The 27,537-nt window shown below is 48.5% G+C and overlaps 3 protein-coding genes across 4 annotated transcripts in view; 1 reads left to right on the top strand and 2 right to left on the bottom strand.

Annotated features, from left to right (window-relative positions):
- Positions 1–1,771, bottom strand: part of CCM2L (CCM2 like scaffold protein) — a 19,969-nt gene extending 18,198 nt beyond the window's left edge. For both annotated transcript variants that reach the window (XM_075571746.1, XM_075571747.1), the window contains exon 1: positions 1,666–1,771. In XM_075571746.1, the coding sequence (XP_075427861.1) occupies positions 1,666–1,695 (30 nt within the window). In that variant the 5' untranslated portion in view covers positions 1,696–1,771. The remainder of the gene's footprint in view (positions 1–1,665) is intronic.
- Positions 1,772–14,005: 12,234 nt separating this feature from the next.
- On the bottom strand, positions 14,006–19,410 carry XKR7 (XK related 7). The gene is made up of 3 exons (XM_075571748.1): positions 18,904–19,410; positions 15,573–15,772; positions 14,006–15,394 (listed from the first exon to the last, which is right to left on the bottom strand). The coding sequence occupies exons 1-3, from the start codon at positions 19,281–19,283 to the stop codon at positions 14,445–14,447; spliced, it is 1,530 nt and encodes a 509-aa protein (XP_075427863.1). The 5' UTR covers positions 19,284–19,410; the 3' UTR covers positions 14,006–14,444.
- Positions 19,411–26,042: 6,632 nt separating this feature from the next.
- Positions 26,043–27,467, top strand: PDRG1 (p53 and DNA damage regulated 1). The gene is made up of 5 exons (XM_075571745.1): positions 26,043–26,202; positions 26,357–26,429; positions 26,565–26,639; positions 26,765–26,845; positions 27,042–27,467. The coding sequence occupies exons 1-5, from the start codon at positions 26,113–26,115 to the stop codon at positions 27,128–27,130; spliced, it is 408 nt and encodes a 135-aa protein (XP_075427860.1). The 5' UTR covers positions 26,043–26,112; the 3' UTR covers positions 27,131–27,467.
- The last annotated feature ends 70 nt before the right edge of the window (positions 27,468–27,537 follow it).

Genomic DNA, 27,537 nt, shown 5'->3' with positions numbered 1-27,537 from the left:
CAAACAGCATAGCGTCTATAGGTGCAAATATGAAGTCTTTAGTAGCCAAAGTGGTCACCTGGTCATGGGTTGATCATAACTATCTAGCCATTTCTATGGGGTTTATATATTAATACGTTTGACATTGTTTATATTATGTATTTCTATCACATATTTTAGGTCGTCAACGTATCTTGTTTATTTCTATAGTGGCCATTATATACATAGGTAGGTTCGGGCTAACGCCAGCCAAGGGTAGGTGATAAAAATTGTCCCTACAATGCTGCGGTAATTATGCCCGTATAGCTTTTTTTGACCATTGTGGCTTTAGTGAATAGGACAATAAATAAAATTGCTGTTAAATACCAAAAATGACAAGTTTTTTTAATTCACTGATCTTTGGTGAACCACTCCCACTTATACAAATGCATGCTCATATATACAGACATGGGCACGCATTTACACGCACACTCATATTTACTTATACACACACGCGCACACTCATATTCACTCATACATACACGCGCACTCATATATACACACGCTCCTATATTCACTCACATACACACGCACGCACGCACTCATATTCACTCATACATACACGCGCACTCATATATACACACGCTCCTATATTCACTCACATACACACGCACGCACTCACTCATATATTCACTGATACATAAACACACACATGCACTCATATATTCACTCATACCTGTACACGCTCCTATATTGACTCACACATACACACACACTCTTATTCATATGCACTCATATATTCACTCATATTCACACACACTCATACATACTTATATATTCACATGCACTCATACCAACACACTCACTCATATAATCTCACACCTACACATGCACTGATATATATACACACACACACACACACACTCATATCTACATGCACTCACATATTCACTCAAACCTGCACACTCCTATATTTACTCACACATACACACACACGCTCATATTCACACGCACTCATATATTCACTCACATACACACGCACACTCATATTCTCACACACACACACATTCACTCTTATATATTCACATGCACTCAAACCAACACACGCACTCATATAATCTCACACATACACATGCACTGATATATATACACACACACACACACACACACACACACACTCATATCTACATGCACTCACATATTCACTCAAATCTACACACTCACTCATTCACTCAGAGATACATGCACTCATATATTCACTCACAGACATGCACTCATATTCACTCATGCATACACTCATATATACACAAGCACTCATACCTACACACACAGAATCACTCCTACATTCACACTTTGATTATACACTCGCACTCATATACAGTATACTCTCAAACCTACACGCTCTCATATATACCCTCATACATACACACACACTCATATATTCAGTCATACATACACACACACACAAACTCATATATACACACACACACAGTCATACATACACACACTCATATTCACTCACAGATGCACTCATACCTACACACGCACTGATATATACCCTCACACATACATACACGCGCTGATATATACAGTCATACACACACACTGATATATACCCTCACACATACATACACACGCACTGATATATATAGTCATACACACATACGCACTGATATATACCCTCACACATACATACACACTCCGCACCTTCTTCCCTTTCTTTGGCAGCTGCTCCATGGTGTCCTCCTCTCTCTCTCTCTCTCTCTCTCTCCCCCCATCCCCCCTTGTCCTCTCTCTCTCCCTCTCCCCCTGCTCTGTCTCCTTTCCTTCCTCTGTATCCTCTGTAATTTCCCTGCAGAGGAAACTCCACCAGGTCTGACCCAGGACGCAGTTCCTGCCGCTGTCCAGAGCGATAAGAACACATCTCATTGGGAGGGGGGAGCGGTGGCGGACAAGGAGGTGTGAGCTCACCGGACAACTCACAGGAGAGCCCAACGCGGGCCTCTGACAGATAGCTATGTGGACTGATGGATAGCTGTGTGTGCGGTGAGGAGTACAGCTGGTGATTGTAGGGTTTAGACAATTAACCCGTGGTTAATAAATCTGTTAATTAGCAGATACCTGGAATAACGAGACTGTAGACAGAGTATTGAAATTAACTTTATTATTTCATGTAGCACCAAATGAAAAATATACAAATAAATTAGTGGTTACAAAAAGGTTTCTTCGAATCCCGATCTCACCCCAAACAAGGGTTTTTTTTATGAAGGTAACTGGGGGGAAAGTGACAGACCTGTGAAAAGATACTTCTCCGTGAGACAGCAACTGGGACACTGAATGCGAACAACACGTCCAATCAGCCGCCTGCAAAGCTAACCATCCAATCAGCCGCCTGCAAAGCTAACCATCCAATCAGCCACCTGCAAATATAACCATCCAATCATCTGCCTGCAAAGCTAGCCATCCAATCAGCCGCCTGCAAATGTAACCATCCAATCACCTGCCTGCAAAGCTAACCATCCAATCAGCCGCCTGCAAATGTAACCATCCAATCACCTGCCTGCAAAGCTAACCATCCAATCAGCCGCCTGCAAAGCTAACCATCCAATCAGCCGCCTGCAAAGCTAACCATCCAATCAGCCGCCTGCAAAGCTAACCATCCAATCACCTGCCTGCAAATGTAACCATCCAATCACCTGCCTGCAAAGCTAACCATCCAATCAACCGCCTGCAAAGCTAACCATCCAATCAGCCTCCTGCAAAGCTAACCATCCAATCAGCCGCCTGCAAATGTAACCATCCAATCAGCCGCCTGCAAAGCTAACCATCCAATCACCTGCCTGCAAATGTAACCATCCAATCACCTGCCTGCAAAGCTAACCATCCAATCAGCCGCCTGCAAAGCTAACCATCCAATCAGCCGCCTGCAAATGTAACCATCCAATCAGCCGCCTGCAAAGCTAACCATCCAATCAGCCGCCTGCAAATGTAACCATCCAATCAGCCACCTGCAAAGCTAACCATCCAATCAGCCGCCTGCAAATGTAACCATCCAATCACCTGCCTGCAAAGCTAACCATCCAATCAGCCGCCTGCAAAGCTAACCATCCAATCAGCCACCTGCAAAGCTAACCATCCAATCAGCCGCCTGCAAAGCTAACCATCCAATCAGCCGCCTGCAAAGCTAACCATCCAATCAGCCGCCTGCAAAGCTAACCATCCAATCATCCGCCTGCAAAGCTAACCATCCAATCATCCATCTGCAAAGCTAACCATCCAATCATCCATCTGCAAAGCTAACCATCCAATCAGCCGCCTGCAAAGCTAACCATCCAATCAGCCGCCTGCAAATGTAACCATCCAATCACCTGCCTGCAAAGCTAACCATCCAATCACCTGCCTGCAAAGCTAACCATCCAATCATCCATCTGCAAAGCTAACCATCCAATCAGCCGCCTGCAAAGCTAACCATTCAATCATCCGTCTGCAAAGCTAACCATCCAATCATCCATCTGCAAAGCTAACCATCCAATCATCCGTCTGCAAAGCTAACCATCCAATCATCCATATACAAAGCTAACCATCCAATCAGCCGCCTGCAAAGCTAACCATCCAATCAGCCTCCAGCAAAGCTAACCATCCCATCAGCCACCTGGTAATCCACTCTTTGAAAAAGTCCATAGCCTGGACGAAACATGTTAGAGTGGTTGCCTGATGTTTGCTGCTAGCGATCAATAAAGTTTTTTTAGACATCCATGCGTTGGCTGCTGAAGTTGCTGTGAACCACGGACCATCCTACCCCCTTCTACCTGGTAATCCAATACTGCACACGCCAGATATACCACACACTGCGCAGATGCTTCCAATACCGCACACACCAGATATACCACACACTGCGCAGATACTTCCAATACTGCACACACCAGATATACCACACACTGCGCAGATACTTCCAATACTGCACACGCCAGATATACCACACACTGCGCAGATACTTCCAATACTGCACACGCCAGATATACCACACACTGCGCAGATACTTCCAATACCGCATACGCCAGATATACCACACACTGCGCAGATACTTCCAATACTGCACACACCAGATATACCACACACTGCGCAGATACTTCCAATACCGCACACACCAGATATACCACACACTGCGCAGATACTTCCAATACCGCACACACCAGATATACCACACACTGCGCAGATACTTCCAATACCGCACACACCAGATATACCACACACTGCGCAGATACTTCCAATACCGCACACACCAGATATACCACACACTGCGCAGATACTTCCAATACTGCACACACCAGATATACCACACACTGCGCAGATACTTCCAATACCGCACACGCCAGATATACCACACACTGCGCAGATACTTCCAATACCGCACACACCAGATATACCACACACTGCGCAGATACTTCCAATACCGCACACACCAGATATACCACACACTGCGCAGATACTTCCAATACTGCACACACCAGATATACCACACACTGCGCAGATACTTCCAATACCGCACACACCAGATATACCACACACTGCGCAGATACTTCCAATACTGCACACACCAGATATACCACACACTGCGCAGATACTTCCAATACTGCACACACCAGATATACCACACACTGCACAGATACTTCCAATACCGCACACACCAGATATACCACACACTGCGCAGATACTTCCAATACGGCAAACACCAGATATACCACACACTGCGCAGATACTTCCAATACCGCACACGCCACATATACCACACACTACGCAGATACTTCCAATACGGCAAACACCAGATATACCACACAATGCGCAGATACTTCCAATACCGCACACACCAGATATACCACACACTGCGCAGATACTTCCAATACCGCACACACTGCGCAGATACTTCCAATACTGCACACGCCAGATATACCACACACTGCGCAGATACTTCAAATACTGCACACACCAGATATACCACACACTGCGCAGATATTTCCAATACCACACACACCAGATATACCACACACTGCGCAGATACTTCCAATACCGCACACGCCAGATATACCACACACTGCGCAGATACTTCCAATACCGCACACACCACATATACCACACACTGCGCAGATACTTCCAATACCGCACACACCAGATATACCACACACTGTGCAGATACTTCCAATACTGCACACACCAGATATACCACACACTGCGCAGATACTTCCAATACCGCACACACCAGATATACCACACACTGCGCAGATACTTCCAATACGGCACACACCAGATATACCACACACTGCGCAGATACTTCCAATACTGCACACGTCAGATATACCACACACTGCGCAGATACTTCCAATACCGCACACACCAGATATACCACACACTGCGCAGATACTTCCAATACTGCACACGTCAGATATACCACACACTGCGCAGATACTTCCAATACCGCACACACCAGATATACCACACACTGCGCAGATACTTCCAATACTGCACACACCAGATATACCACACACTGCACAGATACTTCCAATACTGCACACACCAGATATACCACACACTGCGCAGATACTTCCAATACCGCACACACCAGATATACCACACACTGCGCAGATACTTCCAATACTGCACACGCCAGATATACCACACACTGCGCAGATACTTCCAATACTGCACACGCCAGATATACCACACACTGCGCAGATACTTCCAATACTGCACACACCAGATATACCACACACTGCGCAGATACTTCCAATACCGCACACACCAGATATACCACACACTGCGCAGATACTTCCAATACCGCACACACCAGATATACCACACACTGCGCAGATACTTCCAATACTGCACACACCAGATATACCACACACTGCGCAGATACTTCCAATACCGCACACACCACATATACCACACACTGCGCAGATACTTCCAATACCGCACACACCAGATATACCACACACTGCGCAGATACTTCCAATACCGCACACACCAGATATACCACACACTGCGCAGATACTTCCAATACCGCACACACCAGATATACCACACACTGCGCAGATACTTCCAATATTGCACACACCAGATATACCACACACTGCGCAGATACTTCCAATACCGCACACACCAGATATACCACACACTGCGCAGATACTTCCAATACCGCACACACCAGATATACCACACACTGCACAGATGCTTCCAATACGGCAAACACCAGATATACCACACACTGCGCAGATACTTCCAATACCGCACACGCCAGATATACCACACACTGCGCAGATGCTTCCAATACCGCACACGCTGCAGATACCACACACTGCGCAGACACTTCTGATACTGCACACGCCAGATATACCACACACTGCGCAGATACTTCCAATACTGCACACACCAGATATACCACACACTGCGCAGATACTTCCAATACCGCACACGCCAGATATACCACACACTGCGCAGATACTTCCAATACTGCACACACCAGATATACCACACACTGCGCAGATACTTCCAATACCGCACACGCCAGATATACCACACACTGCGCAGATACTTCCAATACCGCACACGCCAGATATACCACACACTGCGCAGATACTTCCAATACCGCACACACCAGATATACCACACACTGTGCAGATACTTCCAATACGGCACACACCAGATATACCACACACTGCGCAGATACTTCCAATACTGCACACGTCAGATATACCACACACTGCGCAGATACTTCCAATACCGCACACACCAGATATACCACACACTGCGCAGATACTTCCAATACTGCACACACCAGATATACCACACACTGCGCAGATACTTCCAATACCGTACACACCAGATATACCACACACTGCGCAGATACTTCCAATACTGCACACACCAGATATACCACACACTGCGCAGATACTTCCAATACTGCACACGCCAGATATACCACACACTGCGCAGATACTTCCAATACGGCACACGCCAGATATACCACACACTGCGCAGATACTTCTAATACTGCACACGCCAGATATACCACACACTGCGCAGATACTTCCAATACCGCACACGCCAGATATACCACACACTGCGCAGATACTTCCAATACCGCACACACCAGATATACCACACACTGCGCAGATACTTCCAATACCGCACACGCCAGATATACCACACACTGCGCAGATACTTCCAATACCGCACACACCACATATACCACACACTGCGCAGATACTTCCAATACGGCACACGCCAGATATACCACACACTGTGCAGATACTTCCAATACCGCACACACCAGATATACCACACACTGCGCAGATACTTCCAATACTGCACACGCCAGATATACCACACACTGCGCAGATACTTCGAATACCGCACACACCAGATATACCACACACTGCGCCGATACTTCCAATACTGCACACGCCAGATATACCACACACTGCGCAGATACTTCCAATACCGCACACACCAGATATACCACACACTGCGCAGATACTTCCAATACCGCACACGCCAGATATACCACACACTGCGCAGATACTTCCAATACCGCACACACCAGATATACCACACACTGCGCAGATACTTCCAATACCGCACACACCAGATATACCACACACTGCGCAGATACTTCCAATACCGCACACGCCAGATATACCACACACTGCGCAGATACTTCCAATACTGCACACGCCAGATATACCACACACTGCGCAGATACTTCCAATACCGCACACACCAGATATACCACACACTGCACAGATACTTCCAATACCGCACACACCAGATATACCACACACTGCGCAGATACTTCCAATACCGCACACACCACATATACCACACACTGCGCAGATACTTCCAATACCGCACACACCAGATATACCACACACTGCGCAGATACTTCCAATACTGCACACACCAGATATACCACACACTGCGCAGATACTTCCAATACCGCACACACTGCGCAGATACTTCCAATACCGCACACACCAGATATACCACACACTGCACAGATACTTCCAATACAGCACACACCAGATATACCACACACTGCGCAGATACTTCCAATACCGCACACACCAGATATACCACACACTGCGCAGATACTTCCAATACTGCACACGCCAGATATACCACACACTGCGCAGATACTTCCAATACCGCACACGCCAGATATAACACACTGCGCAGATACTTCCAATACTGCACACACCAGATATACCACACACTGCGCAGATACTTCCAATACCGCACACACCAGATATACCACACACTGCGCAGATACTTCCAATACCGCACACGCCAGATATACCACACACTGCGCAGATACTTCCAATACCGCACACACCACATATACCACACACTGCGCAGATACTTCCAATACGGCACACGCCAGATATACCACACACTGCGCAGATACTTCCAATACCGCACACACCAGATATACCACACACTGCGCAGATACTTCCAATACTGCACACGCCAGATATACCACACACTGCGCAGATACTTCGAATACCGCACACACCAGATATACCACACACTGCGCAGATACTTCCAATACTGCACACGCCAGATATACCACACACTGCGCAGATACTTCCAATACCGCACACACCAGATATACCACACACTGCGCAGATACTTCCAATACCGCACACGCCAGATATACCACACACTGCGCAGATACTTCCAATACCGCACACACCAGATATACCACACACTGCGCAGATACTTCCAATACCGCACACACCAGATATACCACACACTGCGCAGATACTTCCAATACCGCACACGCCAGATATACCACACACTGCGCAGATACTTCCAATACTGCACACGCCAGATATACCACACACTGCGCAGATACTTCCAATACCGCACACACCAGATATACCACACACTGCACAGATACTTCCAATACCGCACACACCAGATATACCACACACTGCGCAGATACTTCCAATACCGCACACACCACATATACCACACACTGCGCAGATACTTCCAATACCGCACACACCAGATATACCACACACTGCGCAGATACTTCCAATACTGCACACACCAGATATACCACACACTGCGCAGATACTTCCAATACCGCACACACTGCGCAGATACTTCCAATACCGCACACACCAGATATACCACACACTGCACAGATACTTCCAATACAGCACACACCAGATATACCACACACTGCGCAGATACTTCCAATACCGCACACACCAGATATACCACACACTGCGCAGATACTTCCAATACTGCACACGCCAGATATACCACACACTGCGCAGATACTTCCAATACCGCACACGCCAGATATACCACACACTGCGCAGATACTTCCAATACTGCACACACCAGATATACCACACACTGCGCAGATACTTCCAATACTGCACACGCCACATATACCACACACTGCGCAGATACTTCCAATACCGCACACGCCAGATATACCACACACTGCGCAGATACTTCCAATACCGCACACACCAGATATACCACACACTGCGCAGATACTTCCAATACCGCACACACCAGATATACCACACACTGCGCAGATACTTCCAATACCGCACACACCAGATATACCACACACTGCGCAGATACTTCCAATACCGCACACGCCAGATATACCACACACTGCGCAGATACTTCCAATACCGCACACGCCAGATATACCACACACTGCGCAGATACTTCCAATACCGCACACACCAGATATACCACACACTGCGCAGATACTTCCAATACGGCACACGCCAGATATACCACACACTGCGCAGATACTTCCAATACCGCACACACCAGATATACCACACACTGCGCAGATACTTCCAATACCGCACACGCCAGATATACCACACACTGCGCAGATACTTCCAATACCGCACACACCAGATATACCACACACTGCGCAGATACTTCCAATACCGCACACGCCAGATATACCACACACTGCGCAGATACTTTCAATACCGCACACACCAGATATACCACACACTGCGCAGATACTTCCAATACCGCACACACCAGATATACCACACACTGCGCAGATACTTCCAATACTGCACACACCAGATATACCACACACTGTGCAGATACTTCCAATACGGCACACGCTGCAGATACCACACACTGCGCAGACACTTCTGATACCGCACACACTTCAGGCGCTGCACACGCCACAGACACAGCACACGCCGCAGGCACTTCAGGCACCGCACACACTTCAGGCACCGCACACACTTCAGGCGCCGCACACACTTCAGGCGCTGCACACACTTCAGGCGCTGCACACGCCACAGACACCGCACACACTTCAGGCGCTGCACACACTTCTGGCACAGCACACGCCACAGACACAACACACGCCGCAGAGACTTCTGACACCGCACACACTTCAGGCGCCGCACACACTTCAGGCGCCGCACACACTTCAGGTGCCGCACACACCACAGAGACTTCAGGCACCGCACACACTTCAGGCGCTGCACACACTTCAGGCACCGCACACACTTCAGGCGCTGCACACACTTCAGGCACCGCACACACTTCAGGCGCTGCACACACTTCAGGCGCCGCACACACCACAGAGACTTCAGGCACCGCACACACTTCAGGCGCTGCATACACTTCAGGCGCTGCACACACTTCAGGCACCGCACACACTTCAGGCGCTGCACACACTTCAGGCACCGCACACACTTCAGGCGCTGCACACACTTCAGGCGCTGCACACACTTCAGGCGCTGCACACACTTCAGGCGCCGCACACACTTCAGGCGCTGCACACACTTCAGGCGCCGCACACACTTCAGGCGCTGCACACACTTCAGGCACCGCACACACTTCAGGCGCTGCACACACTTCAGGCGCTGCACACACTTCAGGCGCTGCACACACTTCAGGCACCGCACACACTTCAGGCGCCGCACACACTTCAGGCGCTGCACACACTTCCGATACTGCAGGGGCCACAGATACCGGACACAGCATGTGCCGCCCACACCACATATATTTCTGACCCCACACACACTGCACACGCTACGGACACTTGTTCAGACACCGCCCGGTATTTGTCCCAGACGCAGCATTCTTAGTATTCTTGTCCAGATCCGCTTCAGGTCAGCGTCACCGTAATATCCGGTTAATCCCGGGAAAACCGGACACAAAATGCGTTTAGGTGAAATAATGACAGCCAGACAGAAGTTAATTATAAAACCGAAATCACTTTAAAGGGGGCGCACGTTATGGAAACGCCTGTTTCAGTATTAATTCTTCACGCTGCCGCCTTGTTTTTTACACGCGTGATCTCGTCACGGTGACATCATTTCATCCCGCGGCTTCTGAACGGACGGATATTGCTTCTCTCCTTATTGCTATTTCATTCAGACGCGCACTCAAAGAACAAGCAGGAGCCCGAGACCTGCAGAGCATCGCTCTAAGAACAGTGACCTCTGCCGGACACCTGCAGACCATCGATCTAAGAACAGCGACCCTGCCGGACACCTGCAGACCATCGATCTAAGAACAGCGACCCCTGCCGGACACCTGCAGAGCATCGCTCTAAGAACAGCGACCCCTGCCGGACCACTGCAGAGCATCGCTCTAAGAACAGCGACCCCTGCCGGACAACTGCAGAGCATCGCTCTAAGAACAGCGACCCCTGCCGGACACCTGCAGAGCATCGCTCTAAGAACAGCGACCCCTGCCGGACACCTGCAGAGCATCGCTCTAAGAACAGCGACCTCTGCCGGACACCTGCAGAGCTTCGCTCTAAGAACAGCGACCCCTGCCGGACACCTGCAGAGCATCGCTCTAAGAACAGTGACCTCTGCCGGACACCTGCAGACCATCGATCTAAGAACAGTGACCCTGCAGGACACCTGCAGACCATCGATCTAAGGACAGTGACCCTGCCGGACACCTGCAGACCATCGCTCTAAGAACAGCAACCCTGCAGGACACGTGCAGAGCATTGCTCTAAGGACAATGACCCTGCAGGACACCTGCAGAGCATTGCTCTAAGGACAGCGACCCTGCAGGACACGTGCAGAGCATTGCTCTAAGGACAATGACCCTGCAGGACACGTGCAGAGCATCGCTCTAAGGACAATGACCCTGCAGGACACCAACAGAGCATTGCACCATGCAAAATCTGCCTCTAATACACAACAGGACAGGCCTGAAAAGGAGATATGCATGTGAACTACCTGGAAATGTTTATTGTAAAAAAAACAAAAAAAACAAAAAAAACAACCTCAATAAATTCTCCTCCTCAGACAGACAGCAGAACACCACTGACCCCAAATGAGACTACATTCACTTGAAAAAAAGAAATATATATATATATAGCAAATAAAAATATCACTTGTGAGCACATTCACGTCTCAGACAGGTCTGCAACCCCGCCTTTCACCATTATCACCTAGCATACAATGCTCCCACTGCAGCAAGGGATTCTGGGAAATGACATGCAAATGAGCACACAGTGCCACCCTTTGTCTTAAATCCATTATTACATGGAACCCTTAATCATATATATATATATATATATATATATATATATATATTTATTAATTACACACACACACACACAAAGTAAGTTATAGCGAGTAGAAAAGAGACACAAACCCTCCACCGTACAGCAAGTACAAATACCCCCTGTGAGCATGTCCCAGGGGTCCAGACCCGTCTGGGACATGTGAGTGTGTTTACAAGTGGTATTTTTATTTGCTATATACATACACACACGTGTATATGTACCAAAGTCCTAACTATGTTATATATATATATATATATATATATATATATATATATATATATATATACATACATACATACATACATACATACATACATACATACAACACACACACAGTGTGTGTGTGTGTGTGTGTGTGTGTGTGTGTATATATATATATATATATATATATATATATATATATATATATATATAGTGCATACTACCCTGCCTACCCCACCACTCCCAGTTGAAGGCATCAAGCCGAAACGCGTAGGAGTGGCTGAGTGGGCAGGATCCCCTGCTCTCTCCCCCACTTGGGATACGTAACTATACCGATTTATGCTGCTGCCTTATATGTGCCTTGATATCGCTACACATGTGTGCAGGATAGTGCTGTGTGTTCATGCATACTTCAGGACTGTGTCTATTTGAACCTGGATCCAATCTACTTGTTACTTGTCTCTCCAACAGGACTGGTTTTTGCATTGTCATTAAGGCTTCTCTATATTACTAGTCCCATGACATTTTGAAGAGACTCAATATCTTTGTTAGGTTTTGGCTCCAGCTCTCCCATACCCTATGTATGTTTGGGTGGCATACTCTTATTAGCTCTAGCCCTGCCACAGAGTAGTTCTGCCTGCTGTTTTCCCTAAGAAGCTGCATCATTCTATGAATTTTTCTTCTGGGACATGTACTTATGCTAGGGACATTTGCTATTTATTCCCTGATTTCTTTCAGTGTTTCTATTAGGTATGACGGGCACATTAGTCAGCATATTGCTCTGGTTTACGCACAGGGGATCTATGCCGTGTTTTTAAAATTTCTGTGCTATCTTTAATTTCAGATAGTATACATTTGCTCGCCCCGGGCGAGTGGATTTAACCCCCGGGCGAGTAAATATTGGCCCAAGCAGCACACGTTTGGTACTAGGTGGCGAGTAGATTTTTTGGTGATTTGTCAACCACTGTATATATATATACATATACACACACACACACACACACAAACACACTCTTTGTGTGTGTGTGTGTGTATATATATATATACTGTGTGTGTGTGTGTGTGTGTGTGTGTGTGTATGTATATATATATATATATATATTTTGTGTGTGTGTGTGTGTGTGTGTGTGTGTGTCTATATATATATACTGTGTGTGTGTGTCTATATATATATATATATATATATATATATATATATATATATATATATATATATATATATATATATATACATACACATACATACACAACACTCAGTTACTTATACAAACACACACACTTCCCCCTGTATAGACACAGCTTAGTTGTATGCAGGTGCAGTCCTCGCTCCCCTTTACACAGACCCACTCACCCACAGCCTACAGTATTTACACTGAAAGGCTGTCTCTCTCCACTCGGGAGGAGCTGCTGATAATTGGGGCCTCTCCTGGCATCCTTCAGGTTGTAAACATAAGTTACATGAGCTGCACCCAACCACTCTCTGCCGGAGCGGGGACTCCGGAGGGACCACACCTCTTTTTTTGTTATGCTGGTTGGGCAATAAATTCTTCATCATTTATACCACCTGTTTCCCGATTTCTCTGGCCAGTGCGCTGCTTTATGCATTTTGTTGCATCTTCTTTGCATGGTCTACCGTGCCCCGCACTCTGGCTCAGCCCTGACTACCCCTTCTTTGAGAAGGATGGGGTCACACAGTGGTCTCATACTCTGTGAGCTCCTGGGGGACCCCCAAGCTGCGGTACTGGACGCGGGGAGTCGCGGGCGAGGAATACTCCAGTGCCAAGATAGTCTTGCGCAAGCGTCGGTCAATGAAGTGCGCGTCCCAAGCTGGGTATTTCTTGCGGGGAAGATCTATCCGAATGACTGGTCCGTGCGCCCGGGGAAGGTGGGTCACGGAGGTGGGCAGGATGCTGGGACGCACCTGGAAGACTGGAACACAGCTGTCCCTATCGCCCGGCTCCCATTCCCTCTCCGGCCCTGTAGTCCGGGGCAGGGTGCAGGGAAGGCTGTTGGGGCCCTCCATGGCGGGGCCCCTGAGGGTGTCGGGATCCTCGGTGGAAACGCAGCTGCTGCTGGAGCGCCCGAACATAGGGCCGTTGGGGTGCAAAAGGCTGTAATAAATGCACATGAAGAAGACACCAAGAGCAAAGCTGCAGATCACCGCGCACACGATGAGAAGAGCCCAGAAATCGCTGAGCTGCGCGCTGCGGTTGAGGTACCAGAGCGCGGTGAGGACGGCATTTTCAGACAGCGCAATGATGTAATACGTGGCCATGCGGCAGCGGGTCCGCCCCTCGCGGACATTGAACCAGCAGAAGATGTAAATGATCCCCAGCACCATGTTGTAGATAATCTCCTCCCAACGGGACATGCAGAAGTCCGTCTCCCCCTGGATAATCCAGAACGTCATGAGGCACCAGTGCGTGACGATGAAGATCCCAAAGTAGAGCTGGAAGGCCGAGGCAAAGAGCGAGAAGGCCAGAGCCCGGGCAGCGATGGTGAAGAGATGCCACAGGACCTGCACCACCGCTCCCTTATAGGACATGGGCAACTTATCATCCCGCGAATCCCTCAACACCTTCTGATAGGATGCAATCATCCAAGCAAGGGACAGCAGGGAGGCTGAAGCAGAGAGACCTGAGAGATGGGGAGGATAGGAAAATGGAGGAGGAGGCAGAAGAGAGAAGAGAAGGGAGAAGGTACATAGGAGGGGGAGGAAAAGAAGAGAGAGGTTAGGGTTAAGGGTTAGAGGAGATGTACACTGAAAGGTAGGAGGGAATAAGAGGGGGGACACTGAGTGACAGGAGGGGCTCACCCTGCAGGGGTTCCACGTGGCTCTGTTGCACCATAATGCAGAGCTGCAGCACCAGCTGGGGGGCGCTCTTGAGGAAGGTCTCAAGCAGACGCAGCATGCTGATATCCGCACTCTCAAACATCATGCGCCAGTAGAAATGACGGCTCTGCTGTTCCGTCTGCCAGCGGCTCTGCAGGCCCAGATACAGAGCACGTAGGTACCTGCAGGGAGGGGGCCGGCACAGCCATAAACTGGTGCATTAAAATTGGTACATTGAATGTACACAAAGAAAAGGCAAATGTATTTACACAGCAAGAACAACACACAGTTTACATATTGCCCCATAGAAAACACTCTCCATAACTCCTTCTGTTGCCCCATATAACATCTCCCTATAACTCCTCCTATTGTCCCATACAACTCCTCCCTATAACTCCTCCTATTGCTCCATATAACCGCTCCCTATAACTCCTCCTATTGCTCCATATAACCGCTCCCTATAACTCCTCCTATTACCCCATATAACCCCTCCCTATAACTCCTCCTATTACCCCATATAACCCCTCCCTATAACTCCTCCTATTGTCCTCTATAACTGCTCCCTATAACTCATCCTATTGCCCCATATAACCGCTCCCTATAACTCCTCCTATTGCCACATATAACCGCTCCCTATAACTCCTCCTATTTCTCCATATAATCACTCCCCATAACTCCTCCTATTGCCCCATATAACCCGTCTATAACTCCTCCTATTGCCCCATATAACCCCTCCCTATAACTCCTCCTATTGTCCTCTATAACTGCTCCCTATAACTCATCCTATTGCCCCATATAACCGCTCCCTATAACTCCTCCTATTGCCACATATAACCGCTCCCTATAACTCCTCCTATTGCCCCATATAACCACTCCCTATAACTCCTCCTATTGCCCCATATAACCCGTCTATAACTCCTCCTATTGCCCCATATAACCTCTCACTATAACTCCTCATATTACCCCATATAACCTCTCACTATAACTCTTCCTATTGTCCCCTGAATTCTGTCTCTGACACCTGAGCATTCTAAAGTGGCACAAAGATTATGACAATGACACCTCTAATGTTGGTGATTGAGTGAGGTCCGCACAGAAAGTAATATAGGGGGAGACATATCAAGCAAAAGGAAAGAGAGAGTGAAAGACGCACAGAGGGGACTGAAATCTTATCTAGTGCAGGGAAGAAGCTTCACATTATAGTCAGAGGGACATGAAGAGCGAGGCGGGGAGGTACGCGAGGAGGCCAACGGTGGCAGAACATGAGGAGGCCGACGGTGGCAGAACGCGAGGAGGCCGACGGGGGCAGAACGCGAGGAGGCCGACGGGGGCAGAACGCGAGGAGGCCGACGGGGGCAGAATGCGAGGAGGCCGACGGGGGCAGAACGCGAGGAGGCCAACGGGGGCAGAACGCGAGGAGGCCGACGGGGGCAGAAAGCGAGGAGGCCGACGGGGGCAGAACGCGAGGAGGCCGACGGGGGCAGAACGCGAGGAGGCCGACGGGGGCAGAACGCGAGGAGGCCGACGGGGGCAGAACGCGAGGAGGCCGACGGGGGCAGAACGCGAGGAGGCCGACGGGGGCAGAACGCGAGGAGGCCGACGGGGGCAGAATGCGAGGAGGCCGACGGGAGCAGAACGCGAGGAGGCCGACTGAGGCAGAACGCGAGGAAGCCAACGGGGGCAGAACGCGAGGAGGCCAACGGGGGCAGAAAGCGAGGAGGCCGACGGGGACAGAACGCGAGGAGGCCGACGGGGACAGAACGCGAGGAGGCCGACGGGGGCGGAACGCGAGGAGGCCGACGGGGGCAGAACGCGAGGAGGCCAACGGGGGCAGAATGCAAAGAGGCCGACGGGGGGAGGGAACGCAAAGAGACCGACGGAGGGGAGGGGGGAAACACAAAAAGGCAGACGGAGGGGAACGCAAAGAGGTCGACGGAAGGGGGGGGGAACGCAAAGAGGCCAAAGGGGGGGGAGAATGCAAAGAGGCCGACGGGGGGGGGGGGAACGCAAGGAGGCCGACGGGGGGAGGGAATACGAAGAGGCCAATGGGGGAAGGGAAAGAACGCGAAGAGACAGATGGGATGTGAGGAGAGACAGAGGGGATGTGAGGAGAGAGGCACAGAGGGGATGTGGGGAGAGAGGCACAGATTGGATGTGGGGAGAGAGGCACAGAGGGGATGTGAGGAGAGAGGCACAGAGGGGATGTGAGGAGAGAGGCACAGAGGGGATGTGAGGAGAGAGAGGGGATGTGAGGAGAGACACAGAGGGGATGTGAGGAGAGACACAGAGGGGATGTGAGGAGAGACAGAAGGGATGTGAGAAGAGAGACACAGAGGGGATGTGAGGAGAGAGGCACAGAGGGGATGTGAGGAGAGACACAGAGGGGATGTGGGGAGAGAGGCACAGAGGGGATGTGGGGAGAGAGGCACAGAGGGGATGTGAGGAGAGAGGCACAGAGGGGATGTGAGGAGAGGCACAGAGAGATGTGAGGAGAGAGAGGGGATGTGAGGAGAGACACAGGGGATGTGAGGAGAGAGGCACAGAGGGGATGTGAGGAGAGAGGCACAGAGGGGATGTGAGGAGAGACACAGAGGCGATGTGAGGAGAGAGGCACAGAGGGGATGTGAGGAGAGAGGCACAGAGGGGATGTGAGGAGAGAGGCACAGAGGGGATGTGAGGAGAGAGGCACAGAGGGGATGTGAGGAGAGAGGCACAGAGGGGATGTGAGGAGAGAGACACAGAGGGGATGTGAGGAGAGAGGCACAGAGGGGATGTGAGGAGAGAGGCACAGAGGGGATGTGAGGAGAGAGGCACAGAGGGGATGTGAGGAGAGAGGCACAGAGGGGATGTGGGGAGAGAGGCACAGAGGGGATGTGAGGAGAGAGGCACAGAGGGGATGTGAGGAGAGAGGCACAGAGGGGATGTGGGGAGAGAGGCACAGAGGGGATGTGGGGAGAGAGGCACAGAGGGGATGTGAGGAGAGAGGCACAGAGGGGATGTGAGGAGAGAGGCACAGAGGGGATGTGAGGAGAGAGGCACAGAGGGGATGTGAGGAGAGGCACAGAGGGGATGTGGGGAGAGACACAAAGGGGATGTGGGGTGGGGGAGACAGGCACAGAGGGGATGTGGGGGGGGGGAGACAGGCACAGAGGGGATGTGGGGGGGAGACAAGCACAGAGGGGATGTGGGGGGAGACAGGCACAGAGGGGATGTGGGGGGAGACAGGCACAGAGGGGATGTGGGAGGGGGAGACAGGCACAGAGGGGATGTGGGGTGGGGGCAGACTCTAGTCTATCAGCCCCACCGCTCTCACCTCCACACCTGCCCGAGCTGCAGCAGGTGCACGGACCCCTGCAGGATCCAGGCGCCGAGTCTGCAGCAGCAGCAGCTCCGCTTCCCCCCCGCGGCGGGTTGGCCGCGGTCGCCTGTCTCCGGTTCCCCCGCCGCCCGGTCCGTCACGAACCAGCTGAAGCTCAGCGCCTGGGTGAGCATGGAGGGCAGCAGGGCGAGCAGCACCGTGGGCCAGAAGCAGGCCAGGCGGCGGCGCTGCAGGTAGTCCGCGGCCAGCCACAGGTCCGAGGCCCCGTCCGAGAAGAAGACCAGCAGCGCGGCCACCACCCACAGCCCGTCCCGGAGCCGGTACCGGGGGGAGCACCGGGGAGAGCCGCCGGCACCGGCCGACTCCGCCGCCATGCTGGGAGGGGCCGACTTCCGGGGCGGTGCCCCATCCACCCCCACCGGGCAGGGGGAGGCACGGGTACCGGTCACACCGGAGGGGGGGAGGCAGGGGCACCGGTCACACCTGTGGGGGGGAGGCAGGGGTACCGGTCACACCGGTGGGCTTGGGAGGGGAGGCACAAGTACTGGTCACCCGGGCGGGGGAGGGGGGAGGGAGGCACGGATACCGGTCACACCGCCGGGCTCACGCACGGAAAAGGATGGGGACGTGACATCATTAGTAACTTCGTAAGGTGGAGTGTGACGTCAGACTATTGGGAGGATGACATCACACACCCGATGTGACTTTAGTCTCTTGTGAGAGGTTCGGGTTCTCTGTCTGTCTGTGTCTGTCTCTCTGTCTATCTCTCTGTGTGTCTGTCTCTCTCTCTCTGTCTCTCTCCTCCTCATAAATTCTATCTTTCTCCTGTCTCTCCCCCTCTCTGTCCATGTCCCCTCTCTTCCAGTACAGTATGTCTCTGTCCTGGCTCTGTCCTGCAGTCACTCATGTTGTCTCTGAGCCTCACAGGAGCTGTCCATTGTGCTGAAAATCACAGACTGAACCAAACTCTACAACGGGGAATTCTCATCTGAGGGACATGCTCTGCTTGTTTTACACACACACCGGGACATGCTCTGCTTGTGTTACACACACACACACACGCTCTGTTACACACACACACCCTCTTCTTGTGTTACACACACACAGACCGGGACATGCTCTGCTTGTGTTACACACACACACCGGAACATGCTCTGCTTGTGTTACACACACACTGGGACATGCTCTGCATGTGTTACACACACACACACACCGGGACATGCTCTGCTTGTGTTACACACACACACATACACTGGGACATGCTCTGCTTGTGCTACACACACACACACCGTGACATGCTCTGCTTGTGTTACACACACACACACACACACTGGGACAGGTTCTGCTTGTGCTACACACACACCGGGATATGCTCTGCTTGTTTTACACACACCGGGACATTTTCTACTTGTGTTACACACACTAGGACAGGCTCTGCTTGTGTTACACACACTAGGACATGCTCTGCTTGTATTACACACACTGGGACATGCTCTGCTTGTGTTACACACACACCGGGACATGCTCTTGTGTTACACACACACCAGGACACCATCTGCTTGTGTTACACACACACACACTGAGACATGCTATAGTTTTATTACACACACACACACACACACACACACACACACACACACACACACACACACACACACACACACACACACACACACACACACACACACTCTGCTTGTGTTACACAGACACACCAGGACATGCTCTGCTTGTGTTGCACACACACCGGGACATGCTCTGTTGTTACACACTATGTTAATAGTATATATATGTTAATATGCCCTCATTATCTCCTACTGTATTGTGCAAATATTACGATGTTTGTGAATAGACATGGTTTCTTTATATATACTCTGTCTATATAGCATTATACTGGTGTATTTATACCCTCCTAGCTCCCTGTACGTACTTTTGAATATACAGGAGCTCTCTATAATTATGGCTACTAATGTGTGCAATACTAAATTCTATGTATCCCTATATTCAATGACTGTATATAGGTAGGTCACTGTATGACAAAACACATGATAATTTAGGTATAGACGTCATTGGAATTTGCAGAATGGCGCAAAAATGGAGGAGATGGCACTCTGGGGTCTAGAGTATTTATTGTCTGAATGTTCACGGGAAACACACAATACACCTGACGAAGGGGTTAACCACCAAAACGCTGTTCCTTTATCTGTTTTCTGTAATAAAATGATGCTAAACTGGAAAATATATTGTAAAGAGATCCTGTTTGTACAAGTGCAGCAGAAAATACTTTGTTCCGAGACGAAATAACAATTGTTTGACAAAGACGGTACTCCCCCGGACTCCACGGGAAGTTAAAAGACCACGACGACCAATAGTAAGATGAGAGAATTGAACTCAGAAAATGTGGGGGAGCGACGTGGAGAAGAGAGGCCTCAGCTGCAATACCTGGAAGATCATTGCGGAGGCTTCCTCCAGCAGTAGGGAGACAAGGGATGTATATATAAATGGGTCGTTTAGTTCAATCTATTGGCCAAAACATGTCCTGCAACTATATCTTACCTACTGCTATCATCATCATCTTCATCCCTTGTCTCCCTACTATATATATATCTCTTTGCATCCCCTTGAGGAAGGTCCCGTTTTGGAGGACCGAAACGTTTTTTTTTTATGCATCTCTGTTAGCACCAATACACTTTCAGTTGACTTATTTCATACAGAGTGGTGTCTCTTGATTACCAGACCTCGGAACGGTTTGTTTACTCTTTTTTCTATGCAGTGGAGGAAATATGAAGGACACAGTATAAAATTGGTAGTGTAGGAACCTGCTGAAAGGGTCTACCCTTAACGTGGTGGCAGATTAACATGTTCTGGCCAACCGCTTGAACTAAATGACCCGTACTTATGAGCAGAAAAAACAGAGAAATTCATCAAATAATTTATCATGTTAGATGGGCATCAGGGCTTCTTTGTTTTATTTACTATATATATATATATATATATATATATATATATATATATATAATGATGACGTTCTCGATCAAGATAAGGTGACACCAGAGAAAAGCACTCTAATTACAAGGACCTATATAGGAGGACTTGATATAGGAGAAACTGCCCCATCCCATGCAGCTATTAGTGACATGATGATATGCAGTGGTCGACAAATCACCAAAAAATCTACTCGCCGAACAAAAAAATCTACTCGCCACCTAGTACTAAACGTGTGCTGCTTGGGCCAATAGGAGCTCGCCACGATGTTAAATCCACTCGCCCGGGGCGAGCAAATGTATAGGTTTGTCGAACACTGATGATATGGATATGTTTGAACTTGGAGTGTGCCACACGCTCTGATTAACGAGCGCACACTTCTCGCAGCGACAGCAGGTTAATCAGAATCCCAGGTCGAGGCGAACATGCAGCAGGGGAACCTGAACCCAAAGGGGACCTGCGAGCCCGCTGCAGACTGCTCTGCGCCTGGGGCCCCCTCGCAGTGCCTCTTCAGCAGCCACATCTTGGGACTGACTTCAAGGAGTGACGAGAAGCTGTCCCTGGAGGTGAAGAGGCTGCAACTTTGTGGCAGGACTATATTATATTAGTAACGTGGGGTATATAAATGGGTCTAGGGTATAATGATGGCGGTATTTATTAAGGGGTGGAGGTATGAGTGGGGAGGGGTTGTACATGATAAGTGTGGGATGTGTGGGACATTATACCCTTAAACCATGTGTACCTATTTGTATATGTACCCATGTGTCAATTTATTTATATATGAGATGAATGTGTATACATGAGGTGTGTGTATGTATATGTGTATATATATGTATGAAATGTGTATACATATGTGTGTGATGTGTAAATGTATGTGTATGCATGTGAGGTCTGTGTAAATATTACGCGTTTCGTTTCTCTTGGAAACTTCCTCAGGGGTTGCCAAGAGAAACGAAACGCGTAGGGTTAATTGTTCAGGTATAACCCTATGCCCAGCATGAATATCGAGCATTTGCTAGCGTTGCTACCACAGTGTACAGGCAGTCCTCGTTTTACAACGCTTCGTTTTACAACGAATGGCTTATCCAACGCTTTGCAATGCATACCTATGTTCATTTGTACAAATCCAAAACGGCTTATCCAACGCTCGTACGACGCTTTGCAACGTTGTTTATGTGTATGTGTATATATATATATATATATATATATATATATACATACACATAGACAACGTTGCAAAGCGTCGTATGAGCGTATATATATATATATATATATATATATATATATATATATATATATATATATATAAACACAAAAAAGAAAACCTCTAAAAAGCACTCAGACAAGTATATGCAAAAATAGTAATGGTCATTTATTAAATCAAAAAATAATGAAAAACACAAACAGCTGACTGAAGAGCCTGCCTGACTGAATAAATCAGAAAATCATACAGCAGGCAGGGTCAGCAGCAGCAACAATTAAAAAAGTCCCACAACGCGTTTCGCCCGCTAAGGCTTCTTCACAGGTGTGAATATAGAGTGTCACAGGCTTCTTCACCCTGTGAAGAAGCCTTAGCGGGCGAAACGCGTTGTGGGACTTTTTTAATTGTTGCTGCTGCTGACCCTGCCTGCTGACACTCTATTGGGACAATTTATATTTTTTTCCCATCCATGGAAATCGTTTTTTGCGGGTTGTGCTTGCCTGAGACTGCACTGCCTTGCCAATAAGGAGCTGAGTATCTTCCTTTGTTTCCCATCATTGTGATATATGTATTTGGGTCACTGAAGTACTTATTTAACATGCTTCCATATGATATGCATTATGTTAAATAGGCATACAGGTTTCTGTCATTTAATATCCTGCATATAGGTATAGCACACCTGTTATTTACTTCACAACATTGTATTTTGCTTAATTTTCAAGGGTTAATATTTAACTACCTTCAGCTCAGTATCATTGATTATGGCCGGCCGGCCGGTCTTTTGTCTTCACTGTGGGAACTATGTTCCCATAAGTGATCACTCACTCTTTTGATACTGTATCATTCATGCTGGGTTTACAATATTGTACTTTTGTGTTTTTTTGGGGTTTATCTGTATGATTTTCTGATTTATTCAGTCAGGCAGGCTCTTCAGTCAGCTGTTTGTGTTTTTCATTATTTTTTGATTTAATAAATTACCATTACTATTTTTGCATATACTTGTCTGAGTGCTTTTTAGAGGTTTTCTTTTTTTGTGTTTATACATTTACCATTTCCTCTAGCACCGCCTAGCAGTTAACGTGTTTTCTGTGATTTCTTTCTCAGATTTACTTTTTCTGGCTAAGATAGGTTTAGACATTGCATATATTAATTGGCAGTTGATGCGGTATTCACCCCCTGTGTATGTTATATATATATATGCAAATATAACTGTATGCTCATCTGCATGTCTCAGGCAGGTCTGCAACCCTGCCTTTCCCCATTATCACCCAGCATACAGCACTTCCACTGCAGCAAGGGATTATGGGAAATGACATGCAAATGAGCACACAGTGTCACTTTTTGCCTCAATAACCATTTTTAACATGGTTCCCTATAGGCTTAAGCTTGCTGCATGGTCACAGCTTTGAGCACAGCCAGGGCAATATATATATATATATATATATATTTATTTTACTATATAATATTATATTATACAATATTATACTATATAATATATTATTTATTATGTTATATTATATATATAATACAGTACATACACTATATAATGTATGTGTGTGCTGCATATCTTATTGCCTGCATAAAATATTTGGTGTATTTTAGTGTTAAAAATGCCTTCAGGAACGGAACCTTTCATTTAAACAGTGTTCCTATGGGGAAATGTGTTTCGCTTTACAACGTTTCGCTATCCAACACCATTTTGAGTAACGCATTGTGTCGGATAACCGAGGACTGCCTGTATTAGCATTATTCAGCCACGGAACGCCAAACAGCTGAAGGAATCCCCCAATGCTGCCTGATGTCACAGGGACGAGGAGAGGAAAGACCGCGAGATTTGGACTTGAGTCTAACAGCCATATCGGAGCACATCGAAGGGGAAAGAAAGACACTGTGTCTGTTAGTATGTCCGTCTGATTGCCCGAGTGGTGCCAAACACTTACACTGCTGATTTTATACTGCAAGAAGCTCGTATCTGTTGCGCAAATATACCTTTTTATCAGTACTTCACCATATGTGGTTTTCTTCTGTTATTCACAGGACTATACTTCATTGGGATCTATTTTTACAACAAGGACTCCATTAGCCAATTTGTACTTTAATTTCCAACATTACTTATTGTTGCGCCATCTGTCAATATTGTTTGTGTTTTATATATTTGGATCTTTGTGTGAGGTCTAAGGCCTCGGACATGTTGCCTGCGTGCTTGCGGAAGCGTGCTGACGCGCGCTCCCGCTCAGCACTGAGCCCCTACAGCCGCAATTAGAGCGGCTTTAGTAGGGGCTCACCTGCACTTCCGCGCGCTTGCGGAAGCGCAGGTCTTAGGGGTATTTAAAATTCCCCCGCTTGCCGGCGAGACAAGCCGGTCACGTGAGCGGTTCGCCCAATGAGGGCGAACCAGCTCCGTGACGTCACTGGCCGGGGGCCCCCGGACCGCCCCCTGACGGCCTGCTGAGAGCGCGTGCGGTAAGCAACCGCAAGGCCAGGGAAAGCACCCGCTTTCCCTGAGCCTCAGCGCGTCTCAGCACGCCAGCGGTAAGCGTGTCTGAGGTCTAAGACAGCCATGCAAACCTGGGGGGCGCGAGACTTTATTGGGGGGGAGGGGCGCGGGGGTTACACAGATGCCCCGCGCTAAGAGCTATATATATATATATATATATATATACATACACACACACACACATATATATATATTGTATAAATGTGTGTGTGTATGAGATGTATATACACGTGTGTGATGTGTAAATGTATGCATGTGTCTGTATATGCATATATGTTTGTATAAATATAATATGAGATGTAGATATATACCTATCTGTAAGATTGCCTAGATTCTGACCAGAAAGTGATGTTCAAAACATCTCTTTTGTGCCAGGAAGTGACGCACGGAGCCCATTCCTTTCCGGAAGAGAGCGACTGCGCCAGGCTTTGCCTTTATTGGTTCCGGATGTGACGTCATTTCACGCGCGCCGCTTCAGGATAGATGCGTCTCTTGCGTGCCAGGGCCAGACGTTGCTGCTGAAATGGAGGAGTTCGGAGACCCGGACAGAGTCCTCACTTTCCTGCAGGAGGTGGAGGAGAAAGCCGAAGACGTGCTGGCCGACAGGCGGCAGGTGAGAGACAGACAGACAGAGAGACTGTAGGTGACAGGAGGATTACACGTGGTGGTAAGGGGGAGGTACTGGAGAAGAGACGGGTAGAGTGGAGCAGAGAAGGTGCTGAGGGGAGAGTCTGCTAAGGAAGCCTTTCATTCTATGTCTCCTGTAGATTGTGGATCTGGATGTAAAGCGGAACCGGAACAGAGAAGCACTGAGAGCCCTTCACACAGACCTCACTCCAGGTGAGGTGCTGTGTGTGACAGCTGCAGACTTCCATCTTATCCCCAGGCTCTTCCATCGCTCCTGGGGGGGATGTTACAGCTCGCCATGTGAGGGGTGGTAAGGTATAGAGGGTCTAATGAGTCTCTTGTTTGCAGAGAAGGTGACCGTCTGCTTTGGGAACATGTTTATAACGCTTCCAAAAAAACAGACCAAGGAAATGATTGAAAAAGGTGAGTGCTCAGCTCAAGCCAGCGAGGTGAGAGGGGATGGAAGTCTGGGCCTGACTCGTTATGGCTGCTGGGGGGTTCTTGGTGTAAAAAAAAAAAAAAAAAACCTGTCTCTCTCGCTCTGACAGATCAGGAGCAGCTTGATGCAGAAATAGATCAACTTCGCAAACAGCTGAAAGTGAAGGTGAACCGGCTGTATGAGGCACAAGGTAATTATACCACATGGATGTATGTGCGGGAGGAGAGGGGGCTTTAATGTTAGACTACACTTAAATCTTTTGGGAGTTGCTTCAATTAGAAGTCTTTACTCTGAGTTCCTGGGCCACCCCTATCCATCCTGTTGGTGTCATGCTGTGTGTCACTAGCTGCATGATTTATTGTGCCGTGCAATATTTGTCTCTGCAGGTAAACCAGAACTAAAAGGTTACAATATAGCACCCCTCAGCCGAGAGGAGATGAATGCCATTAACAAAGTGCTTGGAGGGTCAAGGTGACATAAGGATACCAGAGAATTTTCACATCCACTGCGTATAGGCTTCCTAAACATGCACCCATAGTGCAGGAAGAAACCCTGGACTTTGTTTTCTGTGGTTGTGTGCTCCATTGGCTGGCAGCATCTGTTCTTTCCATGGGTGACCCTCTCCCTGCCAGTTCCTCTGCGCAGGAAAGCCAATTTCAAGCAGATGTATATCCTTGGGGAGAGGTGCAGGATTCTGCTCAGGGTTTGTCTGCTCAGTTAAATGTAATGCTGCCACTGGGGCGTTAAATATACAGCAGCACAGTCATTGAGCAGTGACACAATCTTAGTGCACAAATAAAATATTTCACGTACATCATGTGGTTGTCATTCTTTTTAGCCATAGAACGGTTTTGCTAGAGGTTGCGATATCCTTTAAGCCCC

Source organism: Ascaphus truei, chromosome 15 (assembly GCF_040206685.1).
Source record: "Ascaphus truei isolate aAscTru1 chromosome 15, aAscTru1.hap1, whole genome shotgun sequence".
NCBI classification, from domain to species: domain Eukaryota; kingdom Metazoa; phylum Chordata; class Amphibia; order Anura; family Ascaphidae; genus Ascaphus; species Ascaphus truei.
The sequence above is the reverse complement of the archived record's forward strand: the minus strand, read 5'-3'. Positions and strand labels throughout refer to the sequence as shown.